Source organism: Branchiostoma floridae, unplaced genomic scaffold, assembly GCF_000003815.2.
Source record: "Branchiostoma floridae strain S238N-H82 unplaced genomic scaffold, Bfl_VNyyK Sc7u5tJ_1494, whole genome shotgun sequence".
Taxonomy (NCBI): Eukaryota; Metazoa; Chordata; class Leptocardii; order Amphioxiformes; family Branchiostomatidae; genus Branchiostoma; species Branchiostoma floridae.
This window is the reverse complement of record NW_023365729.1, coordinates 185380-205861: the sequence shown is the minus strand read 5'-3', so window position 1 is coordinate 205861 and position 20482 is coordinate 185380. Positions and strand designations below refer to the sequence as shown.

Sequence of the window (20482 nt, the reverse complement as noted above, 5' to 3'; positions counted from 1 at the left end):
TTACAAGTTTTCACAATCTCTAAGATTATCGAATTTACACCATTCAATCGGATGCTCCCTGAATGCCTTTGCATGGGTCACTGTTTGTAAACCACTGTTTGTAAACAAGGATCAGGAAATGAACACCTTTGTTTTAAGAGAGCCACACCTCAAGCGCATCAAAGAACCTCACAAGATCCTTAATACAGATAGGGGTCCACCCAGGTGTTCGCTTGTCAAATCCCTGTCAATAATCTGAACTTAAGGGCTAGTAACCCTTAGGCCATCTTTATTTGATTCCATGGATGAAATCATATGGGAGCCTAAAAACTGATGTGAATGAAATAAAAGTGATCAGATAAATAAATGAATAAGTGATCAGGGAGATTACACAAATGGCTAAACAAACAGGAGTATGGTATTCTAAATACAGTCAAACCTGTCTATAGCGGCCACTCAAGGTACCAGACAAATTTGGCCACTATAGACAGGTGGCCTCTGTATAGAGGTGATAACTTGTAGATAAAATACCCAAGGGACCGACAAAAAGTGGCCACTATGGACAGGTGGCCCCTCTGTAGAGGTGGCCCCTAATACAGGTTTGACTGTAATATATTTTTCATTTTCGTTCTTTAAAATGTTTTTCTTAGACTTTGGAATTGACATTGGCATTCAATGACATTAGCATCCATTTTCCGATATTCTTGCTTGCAATCTACATCATACATTCTACATCTACTTTGTACTATTTACAGTATGGTCGAAAACTTTTTCATAAAACGGAACGGCTGAAAATTGATGCATGCACAGAGCTGGTAAGCCTATGAATAACATATATGTACCGTAGTCTGAATAAAAGCAACACCATCATTACACAATTACATGTAGATGTACTATGTTGTCATTGATACTTTCCAGATTCCACATATCAAAACACTGCAGCCTCCCAAAGTCTTATGGATTCATGAATGTGTCAAGTGTTTATCCCCTATCATGACTTGTGTTGTTGTTTACTATCCTGCTGCATGATAAGCAGCACTTCTTCTCTATGTAGATGCTGCTGTACTGTATGGATCATCTCGTCCAGTCTGTCCCCACCCATCATTATGACTTGTGTTGTTGTTTACTATCCTGCTCCATGATAAGCAGCACTTCTTCTCTATGTAGATGCTGCTGTACTGTATGGATCATCTCGTCCAGTCTGTCCCCACCCAACAGGAAGTCCTGTAGGTTAAACATGTTAACCCCCGCCCTGTGGTCAGTCACACGGTCCTGCGTGAAGTTGTATGTGCGGATCTTCTCCGACCGCGCGGCTGTTCCCATCTGCTGCTGCCGCGCCAGCTGCTGCTGAGATCGCTGCTGGTCCAGTTTCATCTGGTACAGTCTGGCCTGGATGGTCGTCATGGCGATGGCGCGGTTACGCAGCTGGGAACGCTCCTGCTGGCACTCAACCGCAATTCCTGAAAAGTGTTGGAACATACACATTTACTTATATGTAATTAGTCATGAACTGATAATTTCAATTTAGAACAGTCTTTTGTACCACAATAAACAGTTCTGAGCAATCTTGAGTGAGTGAGTGAGTGAGTGAGTGAGTGAGTGAGTGAGTGAGTGAGTGAGTGAGTGAGTGAGTATTACAAAGTGGGTAAGTGGTTGACAGAGTGAGTGAGTAAGTGAGTGTGTGCTGTGAGTGAGTCTAGAGAAAAGGAGTTAGTAAGTGAGTGGGTAATAAACATCACGGCGGTCGGTTGGTAGGTTATTCTTTCCCGTTGCTATGCGCGTTTGACAGAGTATCGGGTTACAGGAGGCCTACTTTTGGCTACCCGTAAAATATCTGAAAATAAACAAAATGTTTTGACTAGGAAAATGTTTTCAAAATAAGATTAAATTATTGATTTTACATACTTTGAATCTTGCCGTTTGAATTCAAATAGCTGTTTTGCTTCGATGTTGCTTAGAAAGACAATCATTTTCTGTTCCAGGAATTGGCCTTTAATTTGACCAAACTTTTGATAAGATGGGCCGCATGTGTCATCGGAAATTCTCGATTTTTATATTTTTTGTCATCTATGAGGAAAATAAAACTTTTTGTTTTTGGGATTTTTTAATTTTTGATTTTGAGCAAAGTTACAGTCGAAAATATGCGTAAAAATTGCATTTTTCGCACTTAATTGCCAATAATTCAAAATCGAAGGCATTCTCTAAAAATCCCAAAAACAAAAATCTCGGGAAAACCGTTGCGGTCATTTTGAGCCGTCAATGAGTTAATTTGGACTCTTCTTGGTCGCGATCTTAAACGATGTTTGCACGCATGTCAGGCCGCACAGATAGCGGGAAGGTGTAATTGATACCGGTGTAAACAACACTTATAATATTCAAGGTCACCAACACAAACGCCAGTAGCTTCGTTACATATTATAGCTCCCAAACAAAGTGATAGCATGGATGAATTGTCCAGAAAATTGTTTATATTGGTGTAAAACTATCGTTTTGGGCTGATTCAAGGTAGTTTGGGAAAAGAGGCCAGACAGCAGTGTTTTACCGGCAACGACCGCAGATGACCCCAAATAGAACACGGGTTCGGTTCGAATTACGTCAGATGGAACATCGTGGAACCAGGTTCTAATTCGGCCAGACATGGGAGGTTTTGAGCCCGTATTTGACCACCGTGCATCATAAAATACAAGATGTATTTGATTTATGTCATTTTAGTTACTGTAAATGCAGAATTGTTCGTGGTGGTTTTATGTTCACAGTTTTCACAGTGGCCACTTCACCGTGAACTTAACACCACCGCAAACATTTTATGTGGCTACAGTCTGCGGTGCTACCGTGAAATTAAATCCCCACAAACTTAAATGCATTTACAGTATGTCAAAACACACCTTCAAAACGAAATGCACCTAAGGCTGAGAAAATGTGGTGAATGAGTGAGTGAGTTAGTGAGTGTGACTGAGTAAATGAGCTTGCGAGTGAGAGATTAATCTAGATCAAGTACATAGAACAGGTGATATGGGTTAATCACTATTAAACATCTAACACTACTCACCTGTGGGGATGTGAACAATCCTTACAGCGCTCTCTGTCTTGTTGACATGTTGTCCACCTGCACCGCTGGCTTTCTTAGTCTCTATCTTAAACTCACTCTTATCCCAGGTGTTGTCAATCTGGAGAACAATAGGTTACCTGATTAGTCTTATTATCTGTGACAAGTTATTACATGTAATTAGATATCAGGGCAGGTGATTACACAATACTATAATGTTCGTAAACTAAGCATATTGTTTAACGTATCACCAAGAGTAGACACACATTCAAATGTCGGCAGAAATGATGCAAGTCCTTTTTTTATAAGTCTGTGGAAGTGTAAGTCTTTTTTGTGTGATACCTTCCTTCAAAACATCAGTGTGATACCACTATCTCCATCACAACTTCTGTATGATACCATCCTGACCTCTTTAGGCTGAGGTAAGACTGCTACAGTCATGGTACTGGTGTGCACCCTGCCTGCCTTCTCCGTCTTGGGTACCCTCTGCACACGGTGAACCCCAGCCTCCAGCTTCAGCAGTTTGTAGGCATTCAGACCCTTGATACTGGCTGTGGCATGTCTTAATCCACCTGAAGAGAAAGACTATCTTGTGAATCAACACCATATTGAGTATACACTTAAATATTGACAACACACAGGATGGACATATAGACAGTCTATGGATTCACTGTCATGCTGGAAGAAATGAAAAACTTTGGGAAACACTGGAGACAAGACAGATCATTACCATGACAACACAGATGAACCAGACACAATACTGTGTCAATGGGAAAATTATGCAAGGACAGGTGGTTCTTCTGTAGAGGTGATCACTGGTATGAGTTTGACTGTACTGTTGTTCACCTGTGCTCATCTTAAGTTTCAACCTATACATGCTCGTACAGACACATACAGGTATTCTTTCTTTCTGTGCACAATTCAACAACGGAAAACCCTGCCTGGCACAGTCGTGATGGCTCCCACAGTTGAATCTTTCCGTGTCAGGCAGGAGGACTGTCCACCTTAGCCCAGAACCTCAATTACCCCCCCCCCCCCACGCTGCCCAAGAAGGGGCGATTTGGGGGTAATGTTAGCCACTATGTAGATATAGATGCTCACCTAGTGTTGAAGTGTCCATTGTAAGAACCTGCATGTGCCAGTTCTTGTACGCAGCGTATTGACAGTACATCTCAAACATGTCCGACGTGAACAGCATGGCCTCCTGACCTCCGACCCCCGCTACCACCTCTAGAATGATGTCATTCTCATCGGCTTCATCCGCGGGAACCAGCAACGTCAGGATCTGAAGGAACAAAAATATGCAGTTAGAAGAACCAACAACACACAGATGAAGAGCCCAAGGTGATAGGGCTTTACCTTGGGAGGGAAGGAACTATGTTAATGTTAAATTCAGGTTTGCGTATGCACGATTTATTCAAGTCAGGAAGGCTTTTACTGAAAATTTGGCCACCTCACTACAACTTGGGTAGCTTTCTCTGTGAGTTACACAAATAATAACACACTTGGACATTACAGTCCCTAGCCAATCAAGACTATTCGGTACCAGGTCTAAGATGGTTCAATGCCTAACGTGATAAACGGTCGTTTTGTTACATCTCCTGTTCATTACATTCGATTTGTTACATCATGAAGTCATTTTGTTACACTTGATGATTATCTTATCTTGGTCGTATGTTTAACTCTATAACGTTAAGTGTCCTCCTATTCTCTTTTTCAGGTTGTCAGGTTGATCTTAATAGTTGACAATAATGGAGACATGACTCAGACTGGACATTTTTATGTTTGGTTTTTGGCTTCATGTTTCGTTTTTACCGTTCGGTTTTGTTATCCAGTTTGTTGAGAATGATAACCATGCTAGAGTAAGCTGTCAAGATGCCCAAACATCCCAATTAACCTTTAGTCATGACAGTGACGTCAACATTACCTCATCCTCCAAGTGTTTCATATCATTTTCATACGCCTCCTTCTCCTGTAAAGCCAAGTCTCTCATCTCTGTCTCCCCATCCTCCAGACCTGACAACAGTTTCTCTACCTCCACTAACTCCTTCTGTGTCGTCTCCACTTGCTGTACCTTCTCCACAATGTGTCTGAGCTCCTCCCACCTCTGTACAAGTCTCCTGTGTTCTGTGTCTGTCTTCTCTCCGCTCTGTAAGCTCTCCATCACAGTCTGGCCCTCTGTTACAAGTCTCTTCAGGTAACTCCATGTTGCTTCGTCTTGTAAACTGAACGTCCTTACTCTTGCCGCAGTTGAGAAGGCTTGTGAAGTTGTGATACTAAGTCTGGTGGATAGGGGGAACTTGTGAAACACCGTCACCGTACTGAGAGGACAGGTAGGCGGGCGGTGGGGACGATTCCACCGCCCCCCTCCCCATGAAAAACATCGTCTGAACCCCGGTGAACACGCCGGTTTGTGTACGATCATCCCGACGTGCCGAAGCCATCGGAATATCATTGGGAATACGCTCAATAAAGTCTTTAGTAGCTTTAAAAGAGACTATTAGGCCGGAGCAACAACAAGGACACTGTATGTAACGTGCTCGAACTCTGACCTCGTATGACCTTTCAACTTGTTGGGAATGATGACGTAATCTTCAAGCAGATGTAAGGTTACGGCTCAGCCTCAGTTGTCGTGTAAGCAGATGTAAGGGTACGGAGCAGATTATTGTGTTGGGTGTGTAGTCTGGAAATGTTTTTTGGTCTATCATGTTTTTTGTTTCATAACAAAGTCAGAAAGGATTTAGTTTACCATACTCTGTACATTAGGAAGGTTGAACTATTAAAGTTTAATAGTTCAACCTTCCTGACCACTTAGATTTCATAATGAAGGCAAGCTGGGACCAGGAGGACTGGGATGAAGGGTGGTGGAATAAGCCCTCTCACAGAGATCAGAATGCATTTGTTTTCTTGTCTCCACCATTCTTTCTATTTGCATAACAACATCCAGACAGTTTTTGTTTTCTTTTCTTGGGCCTTTACCTTTAACATATTTTTTACCTAGAATTCCTGTTGCAGTAACGTTACATGTATTCTGATCTCTGTGAAAGGGTTTTATACACTGTGTCATATATTATTTGTAATACTCATCAAAGATTTTTCAAGGTGAGATGTGTCAGAAGACAAGTTGAGAAAATTTGATGTCTTCCCAAATATCTTAAGGTAGCCAGGAGGTATGTCTGAGCAAGATTTCTTTCCGAAAAATAACCATCAATGTTAGTAGATAGGTACTTCTATTTTTATAAAAATAGAATACTTTGTCATCAAATGTTGTTTTTGTTGGCCAAATTTCAAGGTCAAAGTAGCTGTCTCAAATTACACACAAATTTCAAACTCTTCACAGCTTTATAAACTTGACATCATTGGATAGGTCGTAGTGAAAGAAATAGAATGGTTTTTATTGCGAAAAAATCGGACATACCGTTAGAGAGTTATGGCCATCAACGGCCTGAAAATTACACCATAATTTCTCCGGGTCAGCTAATTAAATATGCAAGATTACAATATCTCCACAGTCATACAAGATACAAGGAAAAAACTTGGTAAACTGGGGTTTTGTAACATGCTGAATTGAACTATGGCCATGAAATTTACATATCTGATTCATAAATGATAAATAATCCTGAATAATTGAGTTCCAGGGGTAATAAAATCTGAGTCAGCTAATTAAATATGCAAAAACACCATATTTTCCCTCTCCTTGAAGATACAAGAACAAAACTTGGTATACGGAGGTTTAAGTACATGCCGAATACAAATCTGACCTCAAAATATCATTTCAATTTTTTTATGACCTATGAAAATGGATTGCGTCACTACTACCACCACAATGTGATTATCGGAGTGACACGCCCCAAAAACTGTTCATCAGAATTAGTCAAAATGGATCTTATATTGAAATATACCCTGTAAGGTAGAATGTCTTGCGCAGCCGACTCGAAAGGGTGCTATTTAGTGCTCCCAATTGCTGGTAGCATAAGGGGTAATAAAAATTCAAGGAAAAAAATTCATAAAAAATCAGCATTACAAGATATGACAAAATTCACGCACAGATCTTTTTAAATGACCATTATATACATTACTGTAAAGTATTAACAACAATCGTCGAATTACAAGCGGGGCAAAACACTTTTCTGGCATTTTTTCCCCAAATGGGCGTGGCCATATAGCTCTCTATGACATCATCATGACGTCATGCTAATTTGCATAAATTACCTTTATGCAATGAGGTACTTCCTAAAAAAAACTAAAGACCCATGCATTATCCAAACATGATATTTTCATGACACCAAAAACACCCCCCAAACGCCTCAGTTACCACTCTTTATGGTCCATTGTCACTCACTCACTCACTCACTCACTCCTCGGTTTGTCCACATCTGGCATTCAAATTTTTGATTGTGGCACATGAGAAGTGCATTTGAATAATTCAAGGAGCCTATGCAGTATAACTTTGAAGCCCATGCTACACCGTAAAATACAAATGTTTAACGAGAAAAAGTATAGTCACTATTCTGGCCTTGGTATGACATATCGTAAGGACATACAAATGTACATGTAAGTCATGACAAGGCAGTCTACATTGTATGCTAGAACCTTAAAAGCTTTATTGATTACAAGGTGCTGTTGAAAATGTTGGCAATGAAACAGTAAATTATGACACAATTAAATTGTCTAAAATCAGTAATAACAAGAGTTTAAAAACTAATTTGACTACACAAGTAACACCAAGAAATGATTTTACAAGCTGACAGAATAAGAACCAAAAACAATTTTTCTTGATTTCTCAAAATTGAAAAAGCAATGTCTATATGACAGCACAAAAAGTCCTGCTACGATGCATATTTACAGAAACATTCGGCAGCTCTGTCCTCTCCCAATGCAGCTGTGTTTAATTGCTATATTTACACCAATAACTGAAGATGTGAATCCGAATCTCATTCATTTAAAATCATAAGAAGTAAAAACTGAAAAGGAAGACAAGTGTAACTGAAATACATGTACGTCGTTCTTATCACTTATGTCCATTAAAAGAGCTACACTATGGCTGCCAGTATGGCATCTTAAAATGTATCTAAAACATGTTTTAAAGACATGATACAATAAAAAGAAAATATCCTAAAGTAGTTCCATTTGCCCTCTGACCCGAGCAGCCTGCTGGCGGAACTCTTTCACCCTCTCCTCAATTTGTGCTTTCTGTAACATAAAACAAATATCATTCAATCATTGTTCATGTACAATAAACTACTAGTAGGCATTTTCAAGTCAAGAATAAGATTCATATTCCTTTAGCAAGGAGGTCATATCCTTCTTATCCTTAGGTCTGAACGTTGACAACCAGCTCCTTGGAGAAATAGATACTATCCCTAGAGATTATCTCAAGTTCCTATCACTATCAGACTGACAGTATCTTACTGAACACCTTATTGCAGAATGAAGTCTTTATATAATGCAGTCAAAGCTGTAGAAGGGAAAAACTCTACAAAAGGACCTGTTGGCCAACAATGTGACCACTTTTTCATGGCACCTTTGACAATTTTTACCTATGACACAATAGTGACTACCTGTCCACATACAGTACCGACTACGTTTATGGTCCGGTCCCACGCGGTTTACACGCGATTTAATCTCGATTAAAAGTCGTGCAAGTCGCGATTTGAACGCGATTGAATCGCGTGCGCTAATGAGCTGTAGCTATCTAATTAAAAATCTCGTGTCGTTTGTAAACGCGTTTACTCCCGGCACCCCGCCGACTCAAAACAAAAGGCTTTGTTCCGACTGCCCCGCCCCTTGGTCGGGCATTTCACCGACGAAATATTTTGTTCGTTAATGAGCAGTGTTTACTTTTGTAAATTTGCATGATACTTGTAAGTCGTCAATTTCACGTATTTGTTGATAATTGGTGAATAATACAGGGGCTGGACAGCGCCGCGGGTGTCGGCAATATTGTCCGAGGACCGCTGACGCTTTTTAGCTAAGATCGTAAAAGAAGTTCACAGTCAGCAAATTAATATATCGACATTCTCTCCTGGTACCGATTGCTCAGACTGAGTTAAATTTCTATACTATATCTTGATTAGTAACTTTTCATTTTGCTGGTGTTGTGTTGTTGCTTTTTTATTTATCACGAAATGTGCATTTCTCGATAAATTTGAACAGGCGTGTACACGTTACTGCTCGTCATCCAACACCGTCCAAAGGGTACGGATTTGCAAAACATCGGAGGAAAATTGCCAACAGCGATCATGTTCACAACGCTGGGTATGGAAATTGTGATAAGAAAACAGTCTCCCGATAGATATTTTCTGATATAAAATAAATGTCAATGATGAATCCAGAAAGCAACCCGAACTACGCAAAAGAAAATAGTCTTCACGGCTAAGCTTTTTCGTAAGCCTCAAAGGGAAGACGATGATGTCAACCGTCGAAACAAGCGGGTTGTCGGCGAATATAGTCTCCTACTTACAGTTTTTGGCGGGTTATCTTCGTATAATTTTAGTGGAAGGCCAGCAAAAAGAGATACAAGTTCGATTCGCCACATTTCCCCGTAAAATACGGCGTTACATTCCACCGAAAATTATGTGTATAAGCTGTACTGTACGTCACGGCAGAGAGTTGGGAAGAACTAGACGCGCGTGGGAAATGCAACTGGACGTGCGGTTACCATGGCGACAGCTCCGGCGGTAGCCCTCTGAAGTAGCGCCTGCCTGATTATGCGGCAAATCCAATCAACTTCCCTCCAATCACAGCCAGAAGCGGCGCTGACAAAGTGGTAACAACAAGAAGAAGCGTAGAACTAACGCTTTCTTGTGTTTTTTTAAATCATTTATCACGAAATGTGCATTCTTTGATAAAATTTAACACGTTACTGCTCGGCCAGCGTCGTCCGCAAGGCATAGATAATTTTGCAAAACATCGGAGGGACTTTTCCGGCATCGATCATTCTCACATCGCTGAGTAAGAATTCTGTGAACAGTCTGTCGATAATCATTTCCAACTTGAAGAAGGTGGTATTTTTTTTACGGCATACTACAAAAGTCGTAACGGCAACCGAGCGGGTTGCCGGCAAGAATTGTCTCCTATTTACATTTTTAGGCGGGCTACTTTCGTCTAATTTTCGTGGAAGGTATATGATAAAATAATACAAGTTCGAATCTTTTGGACCCACAAAGGACTGACAGCATAAACACGATCGTCATCTAATATAAACGGAATTGCTGGGTTGAAGACTATACACTGACATGAATGGACTACTAGTATTTATACGCATAAATTGACCGTTTTGCATGTATTTAAATATGAATAAAGGATATTGTGTTTGGTCATAACTTAATATTTCTAGGAACGTTGATACTCCTTGGTTCGGCATCGGCAGCTAATTTTCTAGACTAGGAAAGTAGGATTCAGGTTTCCATCCGCCTGCTGATCGTCATGGTTACAAACTCGACAAACAAGACTTACCTGTTCCTGACGGAGCTCTTGGGTCGGAACACAGCCATCGTACGATCCTGGTCGTCGAGCAGTCGACCGACGCAACCATACTCCAGGGCATACATTCTACTTTATGTGTTTTTTAAATCTTTTTGTTAATCTTGTTTTGTCTGCGTATCTGTTCAAACAAACATGTACCTGTTCTAACAATGTTGTGTTGGTGTAACTAACATAACTTCTACTATGTAGTTAGATATCGGTAGCTAATTTTCTAGGCTAGGAAAGTAGGATTCGGATTTCTATCCGCCGGTTTCCTGGACATACAGCTGATCGTCATGGTTGCAACTCGACCAACAAGACCTACCTGTTATGTTCCTGACCGCCTCGGACGTTCCTGGTCGTCGGGCAGTGGACCCACGCAACCATATTCCAGGGGCATACGTCTTGGTTCGACACAGACAATTGTTATTTTGCCGAAAATTTCTTCATCAGTTATTGGTTTTCTTGTTGAGTATGTGATCAAGTTTTTCTAACCTGTCATTGATTCAGTTAAAAGTTGCGTTAGCGTTACTAACATTACTTCTACTTCTAGTATTTTACGTTTCTAAAATGAACATGTTTTTAGTCAGTTTATCTACAACTGTTATGCGCTGTTCAAAGAGGTTCACTCTTTTACTAAAAGGGCCTATACGTTTACGGTTGTTTTTCAGCAACATATAGATATATAAATTTAGCTGGTCGGGATACTACGAAGAGGGATTTGACCAATGAAATAGGTAAACACGATATATCATTGCCTTTGGAACATGAAAGGTAAGTTTACTACCGATGTTATCGATCATCATTCGGCAGCTTCTACACCAGTCGGATCGTCATCATCTGTTCCGAATGTTGGAAAAACGGTAGGTTGTCCGTGAATATGAATATGTCCGTGTACAAACTTTAATTAATAAAGAAATTTTATACACTTAAACATTTAAAAACATTCTTAATTCATTGGTCGTGGCTCCTTTAATATGAACCAGTTGGGAAATGAATTATAGAATTTGGAATACAGAATTTATAGATCATCCACCCCTGCGACATTGCCACAAAGTTCAAATATGACGTACGCTACCGCTGCGTGTGCAGTCTACGAAGTATTTTAATTAGTCTAGATCTGCTCTAGAAATTGTCAATAATACAAATAAAACAAAGTTAGATAAATCAAGTAGGTTGATAAAACCCCCTTGGATAAACCAAGAAAAAATAACCACATATTAAACACGGGGCTAGATCGGAGTAGAAAATAAACGCAGAATATTGCAACAGTCAACGTGGCCTTCTTCTGTGGGAACATACTTTCAAAGAAGCCGCTCCTTACCGTGCATGTGTCAATCAAATTGAGCAGCACGTGAGACCAGACCAGACCAAATTCTGGAGGTTTACAATGTAATTTTTCTACAAGTTTACCAGCACCGTAACAGTTACGTCAATCGTGTACTTACACACACTAAACAATCAAAACAGCTGTTGATTTTATCGCAACGATATAAGTTTCATATTTGCGCTCAAATAACCCAATCTTCCACAACCTGTCCCACGTTCTGGACCCCACACAAACCGTGTACACGTCTAAATGTAATATGATATGCTAGTAGTCGCGCCGTGGCGAACTTTAGGAAGGTTGGAATATTTATAAACAGGTCACGTTCCACTGGAGGCGGGGCGGCGCTTGAAGTTCACTTAATCAGTGTGAATCATTGGCTCTTCATGCAGATCTTGGCTGCACACTTACATTGTATGTTGAACTGTTGAAATGTAACCAACATGGCACTGAGTGATCGTGTTCCATGTCTTCTGTTCTAGCTTTTCCATTGTCTTCTGTTGTACAGTGTATCTGTTCTTGCTGTTCCATATGTCTTCTTCTGTCCTTGTTGATCTATGTTTTCTTTTCTGTTTTAGCTGTTCCATGTCTTCTATTCTAGCTAGTCCATGCCTTTTGTTCTAGCTGTTCCATGTCTTCTGTTCTAGCAGTTCCACATCTTTTGTTCTAGCTGTTCCATGTGTTCTGTACTTGCAGTTTCATGTCTTCTATCATAATTGTAGCTGTTCCAAGTCTTCTATTCTAACTATTCTATATGATCCCTGTCTTCTGTTCTAGCTGTTCCAAGTCTTCTATTCTAACTGTTCTGTTTCATGTGTTCTGTTCTTCTGTTCCAGCTGTCCCATGCCCAAGTGGAATAACTCCTGGGAATGGTACCATGATTCCCCCTGGACTGAAGTACTTCCCGGATGTGGCTACTTTCACCTGTGCAGAGGGATTCAACCTAGCCGGCCACAGCTTTTGAAGTTCGGATGTAGATACTTACATGTAGTATCTGCCGGTCGAAGCCTGTTTACTTGGTAGTGAGACCGCCAGGATTTTGTACGACTACACTGGTCGCACTGGACATTCCTTGTTGTTCATTCTGAAACTGAAAGACTAGTGTACTTACCTATCAGTTCGGAACATGATTAACTTGTCTTCACTTTCATCGATAGATAAGAAATGCAAACACAGACTATTGTAGCTATTTACAGTGGCAAGTACCGTGTAGTGTGGGCGAATTTGATATCGCTACACCAGCGTACAAATAATGCAACAACAGAAATAGGACACAAATAATTCAACATAGAGTCGGTAGGTTTTCTTCGGGTGGTCCTGACACTGGCCGCGGTAGCGGGCCGTCCTCGTCACGCATGGTCAGACAGAAGCAGAATTTACTCCATGTTTTCTGATTTAGAAAAACACATCTTGCCATTCTTGGGAAAAAAACAATTTATTTGATGTTTTCTTGTCATGTACGTATAAGATTCAAACTTGCACTACACAGTCGGTTCCTCAAAATTGTAGCAAATCTTCCGAGAAAGAACGTGGTAGGTTAGGTAGCGGCGCGGGTGCGAGGTCGCACCATACATTTTGTATCTTCGGAAGGATTTTTTCCGGTACGTGACCCTGGCGCTAGCCACGGCAGTGCCGAAAGATCGGGGTCCAGTAAAAGCATACTTTGCCATATATTCTGCTTAAGAAAAAGACACCTTTGTGGAAATTTATTTCTTATTCTTTAATTTTCACGTATCAAATTTAAACATGTGCGGAACAGTCGGTTTCTCAAAATTGTAGCAAATCTTCGGAATGATTTGTTCCGGTACGTGACCCTGGCGCTAGCCACGGCAGTGCCGAAAGATCGGGGTTCAGTTGGGAAATTGGGCGTGATACGTTCTCCGCCCTCCGCGCGGGGGTCTGCATATGAAAAGAAGCCGATTTCTGCCAAACCCCGAACTTTGGACGGCACGGGCGTGTCTGGAAAATGTTTGTGAAAAGAAGAGGCGTGTCTGAAATCTATTCATTGATCGTCTAAACGCGGTTAGACGTGATTTCATGCATATCAGACGCGGGTACACACATATCTAATCGCGTTTTACCCGAGAATTGCACGACTTTTAATCGCGATTTACACGAGATGTAATCGCGACTTGCACGACTTTTGCACGCGATTAAATCGCGTTCAGACCGGACCATAAACGTAGTCGGTACTGTACATAGACCAGATTTTATTGGTTCCTGAGTGGTCTTCTTGGCCAGGCTTGACATAGATATAGGTTTGTCACTGCCAGCGTCTTCCTTACCGTTCTGTTCTGCTGTCTCTTACACTCAAGGTCCAGAAACTCCTTGACGGTGATCTCATCCAGACTTTTGTGGTTCTTCATGATCTTCAGGAGGTCACAGTTAGGCTGGTGACGCTTGTGTTCTGCCCTGGATAGACGGAAGAACAGGAGAATCATTCCATTTTTGTGTCAAATACTCGTCATTCCTTTTCAAGGGGACATTGAGCCTGGGGCCTTATTAGCTTTGGTCCGCTCCCAAAGGTCGCTACCCCGCCAACCTTCGGGAGTGGACCAAAGGTAACAAGACTGGACTCCAGGCTATCGTGTCTTTGATGAATGTCACACCTTACTTATTGATGGGTATAGAGGTTCAACCGTATCAGTCCAGTCTTGAATATACAGTTTTGATATGTATTTACTGTACAAAACAGGCGTGTTATGTCTTGAGCTATTTCATAGTTTATAGTTTAACATTTATACAATACTAACAAATAAAAACAGAACTCATAACATCTCCCCGTAAGATCGTTTACACGTAGCATGGACGTGTTACAAACACATAAACAACTCACCATGGATCATCATCAGGCTCCCATCCCTCCAGCTCCTTATAACACACAAAACACCTGACCAGGTCCGGCTGCTGGTCTGTGGGGATGTGGTAGAACCCGGCTGCTGCCATCTGGTTAGGAGGGGGAAACTTCAAACCATTAGCATGAAAGTTCAGCTGTAGAAGCACCTTCAGAGATCAGAGCAAATGAGCGGCGATAGGAATTCTAGGTAATATGTCAAACTTTCAAAGGTAAAGGCCCTGAAAAAGACAAGAAAACCCATCTGGACATTACGCAAATCAAAACAATGGTCGAGATAAGGGCCTTTTAGTTTTACCTTTCACATATTACCTAAAAATAGGATTCCTGTCAACGCACATATTCTGACCTCTGTGAAAGGGCTTATTGGTGCGAAACACTACTGACGCAAAATGTTGGTGTAAAACATGGTTTTTGAGGACCTGCCAAATTATTAATTGTAGCCAGGAAATTTACTTATTTTTTGGAATGGGCTTTCAAATGGGCAGCGATACGGGCAGCGACTGTTGAGCTGACAAGACTCAAGATTCTAAAAATTTCAACTCAACAGCCCGCAGTGTCTGATATCTGGTGTTATTTCAGTAATAACTGAGCCACTTGCTGAGGATATGTGACCTTAAAAATCAGTGTGACTTTTTTTTTCAAATTCTTATCCTCTCTGAAATAGCCCCCCTCCCCCACCAAGAACATATGGTAGTACGGACTAAAACTCAACAAATCATGCACAGACGTTCTCTCTTCACCTGTATACATACAGTAGGATATAAGTTAAAGATAAATTTTGCTTAGAAACATTAAGATATACCAGGTCCCATGCGTAGACGTTAGCACAACAACAACAGCCACGAAATTATTCCGGTACCTTCGACGGAACACACTGACAGTCGTCGTCAAACGGCCAGTCTTTGAACGTGGACAGCCGGTTGTTCTCAGAATTCATGCTGAACTCCCACTTCTCGGCTTCTGTGCAGGCTGTGCCGGTTTCCATGCTGGATTTTTCTTTTAAGGAAAATGCTAGTATAACAACGACAACTTTGGAGAAGACGAGAGTCTTTCAAAAATGGCGGTTGCAGGCAGCCTCGGTTTGGAGACAGTTGTGCGCTCTCGTACCCAGGGTACTCTGGGGAGGGAAGGATGGAGTACGAGCGCCCCCTAGCGAACAATTGTAAAATTTCACCTTTATTGACAGATCAACACAAACTACTTATTTAAACGTTAAATGACTTAAAATGTATTACATTAATCATTTATGCTGACTTATTTTTGTAAACTAATAAACGTCTTCAACTTGCAACTCTACATCTGTCAGTGGATTCCCAAAACTCAGGGAGATGTTTAGTGAACTGCTTGGAAAACACCAAAATATGCCCTGCACAATAAAAATCATCAACCTGTCTTACCTTATTGTGACCTATTCTTGCTATGGAAACAGCCATACAAAAACAGACACCGATTACTCTTTCTTGGCAAATTGTTTTAATGAATTTCTAAAGAAGCATTGGTCTTAATCACAATTTGATGGTGTTTCAGCAGAATCTGAAGTCACCTTGGTAGTCTTGCTGCGCAAATGATTGACTTAAAACCAATGTTTACAGTGAAATACTATAGGGGAGAGAGGCAATTTTGAACGACCAGTAGAACACAAACATCCATTTACTATACTGTGGTAGTAATGTAATGAAAATATTTCATAGCAACACGAATGGGGTACAAACGTTATCAAAGTAACATATATCATTTGCAGATCAAAGTATACTTGTGTTTAAGAACATCATACTCTTTGTTGAATTTCATTTCTGACAAGGTTTATCATCCTACAAACATGTCCCTGACTCAGTAACAACTGAAATACACGAATGAAGCATCACTGTTCAATGTTACAAAGGTGAACATTCAAATGTGCGCAATACATGGACATCAATCATAGAATTATACATTTGTATTCTTCAGTCATAACAAACCCATGATTAAACTATCAATAGTAATTACATAGCGATTTGAATTGCACAGGCATGCATATTAATGTGACTGTCTAATTGGCCGTGGTGATCCCTAAATACAATGTTTATGAAATGAATTTTACTTGGCATACTGTACATGATAATCATAACAAAAGAAGACGTGATTGTTCATAGTGTACATCAACCTTGATATGGTATAAAAATGCGTGATAAACTTTTTCTTAGTTCATACTGTGAAACTGTTCCCATCTCTATGCTATTGTGGAAAACTTTAAATCTTTGATAATACTTTGTGACGGTTTAATTTGGTAGAACAAATTCTAATATTCCAAGGTCTCTTGGGACCACTTATCAAATTTGTACAGCTGTCAATATTCAAGATCTTCCTACTTTGTGCTAATCTAAATTTTGCCAGAATCATCATTCTAGTTTTTGCTAAAAGCTACCTGTGTATGCAGTTTTCTGTACAAGGGTTTATACCAAAGTTCTCAAAAAGGAAACCGTGTGTGAAAGGAAACCATGTATGGTATGAGGCACTTGAGCTGCCTAGTATTTAACTATGAGTATAAACTACTGGTACATTCATGTAATATACACATTTAACTAAAACACAATTGTTATAAAGTAAACATGGAAGCTACATAATACTATGTGTTTTGACTGTTATGATAGTGTGTGGGTGTGTATGTATGGAAGTCGTATTATATATTTACATGTTTTATGTAATAACTATTATGATTCAATGTCTACATAGTGCAAAAAGAAACCTTCTATCATCTGATGTTATGTTAAATAATACATTATGTACCTTATAACTTTGGGTGTGCAATAAAATAATTCCCCTACATCAACAATGACTGACAGTGTACAGGGTATGTATGAAAGGGTACAAGTGTAAAGAATCAATAAATAACAAGTTGATGGCCAGTAATTTGAACTAATGTTACAAATGTACATGCACACTTTATATATGCCATCTTAAATCATGTACATCAACTGATTTATTAGTATCAATGTCATTAAATCTTTTGTATTTGCAACAAATGTCTATGTGCTTTAAATGTCATATTTCCATTGCATGACACATCTAAAATTCTTGCAAAATGGTACCTTTAGCCCAATTCTGAATAAAATTCATTAAACTTTACACATAACTTTTGTTGGCAATAGAATCGTTAATTATGTACTAGTATTATTGTTTCATGATATGATGTTTAAAAAAGTCTTTGCAAACAACCCCCTTGCAGAATGTATGGCCTGACAACATAACATCCTGATATTGTGTACAATGTACCCCAGTATTCACTACTGTTATATACACGATTCGGAAACTTGCACATGTACATATCATATCATTCACTCAAAGGGACTACAATTACTGATGTAAACACACTAACATCATATCAGTGTATGATTGACAACATCACAGATTCAATTATCTTATCATCCTGGTTACATTAGGGTAAGATACTAACAAGGTGTCTTAATAATAACAATATAGTCATGGAAGCACATTGATGTGTCATCGCAGAATGTCTTAGGTAGTTCCAAACTTCAACGTGAAGATCTGTCCTAGTATGTAATATGAATTTCTTAAATTTACCAGTAAGCGTTTTGCAGAAAAGATAGCCTGCCGTAAAAATAATCTGGGCTTATTATTTGTTGGCAGTGTCTGCTATTTTTTTGGGGTAACACCTTAACGACAGATCCCTTTTCTTTCCCAAAATCTGAAGGTTTAAGCCTGTGACACATAGCTGAGCATGGCCTCCGGACAGTTCATAGACCATAGTTGTGAGCAAGATTGTGTGTTTGGGAGATAGTTGTTGGCGTTGTGTTAGCCAACTATAAATGTGAAAATTAAAAGTCAGAAAAAGTCATATTTTGCTTGTATGTAATCAGAGGAGCAACATACGATGGATTCCTGGCTACTTACATATATAACCCAGATCTTCCCTTGTTTAGGGAGTGGTTGAGACTGAGAGCAAAGTCGTGGGAAGCTCTTAAATGTGAATGTGTATGGCTTTACTGTATCTTTTCTGCTTACAACGTGAAGGTTAATATGATGTACCACCAGTACTTTCTGTGTCCTTGAGTAAGTATCCCGGTGTTCTTGACTGTTCCCATTAGCTTACTGTGAAGTCTATTGTTCTTTTAATCCCCATTATTACTGTCATCATTGTCCCCTGTGTACCAGTGTGCTCCATGGTGCCAGGTTGGTTTGATCCTACTCCCTGAGCCATCGCTAGAACTCCTCCTCCTGTTGGCATCAGGGTTTCTCGTTTCCTTCCGACCCTCGCGTGACGACGTGTCGCTGATGCTCCTGATCCTGTCTGGGTCGGCCGGGCGTGTCAGCTTCACGGACTCGTGATAGCTCGGCCGGTCGCCGTCGTCATGGCGGGGAAGCAGCGAGGCCGGCGGTGCTTTAGCGGGCCTGAGGCTCGGGGAGAGGTTGGTAGAAGACAGTTCCTTCTCATCAGACTCCTGAGGGAAACTCCGACCCTGTTTAGACAGATCCTGTAACGGGATGGCTTCAGCGGTCTCCGCAAGTATCGCCTCCCGTGCCTCTTCTACGGACGTCTCGTGCTGTAAAGATCTATTCTGCGCCTTCGGACTCGACCTGCCCTTGGGGCTGGCCGACCTTCGACCTGACGGAGATGTGTGTGAGGATGCACGCCGCTGTGCAAAACCGGGGACGGGCCCAAACTTGCGCATGGTGGGAGGGGGGTCCTGGTGGCTGGGGTGGGCAGTGTACATGCGCATGGCTCCCATCTGGAGGGTTCTGTGGAGTAAGACATGGAAGAAACAGTTGGTTAACACCTGAAAGGAACAATAAACCACAGGTATCACAGATGAGCTATAGACACTTTCTTCACAAAAGAAACCTGCTATCATCCAGAACTGAAAATGCCTAGCTACTGATTTTTACCTTTGCCCAAATTAGTTACTGGTTTAGAATGCTTTTGGTAGCATCTGTAACAGTGTTAGTGATGTTTGTAAGTGGAACAGTAACTAAATAATCTGTGGGTGTCTAGTTACAATCTTTGTATGTGAATATCTTGGGATCTATGGAAGAAAGTACATTAGGCCCGGCTATCAAGGTGGCTTTCTTTAGCACTCTGAATTTTGTAACTCATCTTTTGGACAGGCTGTGACCAAAACTATTGGGTGCTAGATACACTTTGTGCTTGGGAAGAAGTGACAGAAGTTTGGGCTTCCTGGCTGCTTTCTTTAGCCTGAAAAACTGGCCAGCTGCCCGATCTACTGGGTGCAGGGTAGTTGTAGTTGTACATACCTGTGTACAGGAGGAGTGGGGGAGGGGGGCGACACCGCTGCAGGCATGTCCAGCAGTTTGGAGATCAGTCTCATCTTGGCCTGCCGCGCTCGGCTCCGGCCTTTGGTCATCCTCTGTTTGGCCGCCATGCAGCGGATGTGGTCGTCAAATATGAACTTGGCGGACAGGAGGGGCATCGGTTTGTAGGAGGACGGGCTGGCTTGGACGCTGACGGAAGAAGTCGGTTTGTGGATCTGTACGTGGAGAGCGCGGCTGTCTTCTTTATCAGCCGTCACTTCAACATCCTAAGGTAGGGAACGAAAACAAATCAGACTGGATGCATACTTCCTTTGTCATATTCTCTAATACCTGTACTTGCTAACTTTGAAAAAAAATAGAGAAGATCTTGACACTTTTTTTTTAATTCAGCCTCATTACCCTAACATTGGGTACCTACTGGCTGCAAATAATACACCAGATGCATTAACTTTTTATTGTGGCAAAATGTAACTGATTAGATAACATACCATCAGTTTGTGTCGATTCGCTCCCTAACTCCGACTTTTAGGTTCGGAGA

At 40.8% G+C, this 20482-nt stretch overlaps 3 protein-coding genes across 3 annotated transcripts in view; all 3 read right to left on the bottom strand.

Annotated features, from left to right (window-relative positions):
* Positions 1-982: 982 nt before the first annotated feature.
* On the bottom strand, positions 983-5556 carry LOC118407852 (peptide chain release factor 1-like, mitochondrial). Its single transcript, XM_035808395.1, has 5 exons — positions 4953-5556; positions 4127-4310; positions 3434-3597; positions 3029-3146; positions 983-1439 (listed from the first exon to the last, which is right to left on the bottom strand). The coding sequence occupies exons 1-5, from the start codon at positions 5478-5480 to the stop codon at positions 1084-1086; spliced, it is 1350 nt and encodes a 449-aa protein (XP_035664288.1). The 5' UTR covers positions 5481-5556; the 3' UTR covers positions 983-1083.
* A 2053-nt stretch (positions 5557-7609) lies between these two features.
* LOC118407847 (baculoviral IAP repeat-containing protein 5-like) lies at positions 7610-15786 on the bottom strand. Its single transcript, XM_035808389.1, has 4 exons — positions 15536-15786; positions 14656-14765; positions 14105-14231; positions 7610-8218 (listed from the first exon to the last, which is right to left on the bottom strand). The coding sequence occupies exons 1-4, from the start codon at positions 15659-15661 to the stop codon at positions 8141-8143; spliced, it is 441 nt and encodes a 146-aa protein (XP_035664282.1). The 5' UTR covers positions 15662-15786; the 3' UTR covers positions 7610-8140.
* A 344-nt stretch (positions 15787-16130) lies between these two features.
* Positions 16131-20482, bottom strand: part of LOC118407863 (protein CLEC16A-like) — a 31107-nt gene continuing 26755 nt past the window's right edge. Inside the window, exons 20-22 of the mRNA XM_035808417.1 lie at positions 20462-20466; positions 19927-20210; positions 16131-19413 (exon numbers count right to left, since the gene is read on the bottom strand). Of these exons, the coding sequence (XP_035664310.1) occupies positions 18786-19413; positions 19927-20210; positions 20462-20466 (917 nt within the window). The 3' untranslated portion in view covers positions 16131-18785. The remainder of the gene's footprint in view (positions 19414-19926; positions 20211-20461; positions 20467-20482) is intronic.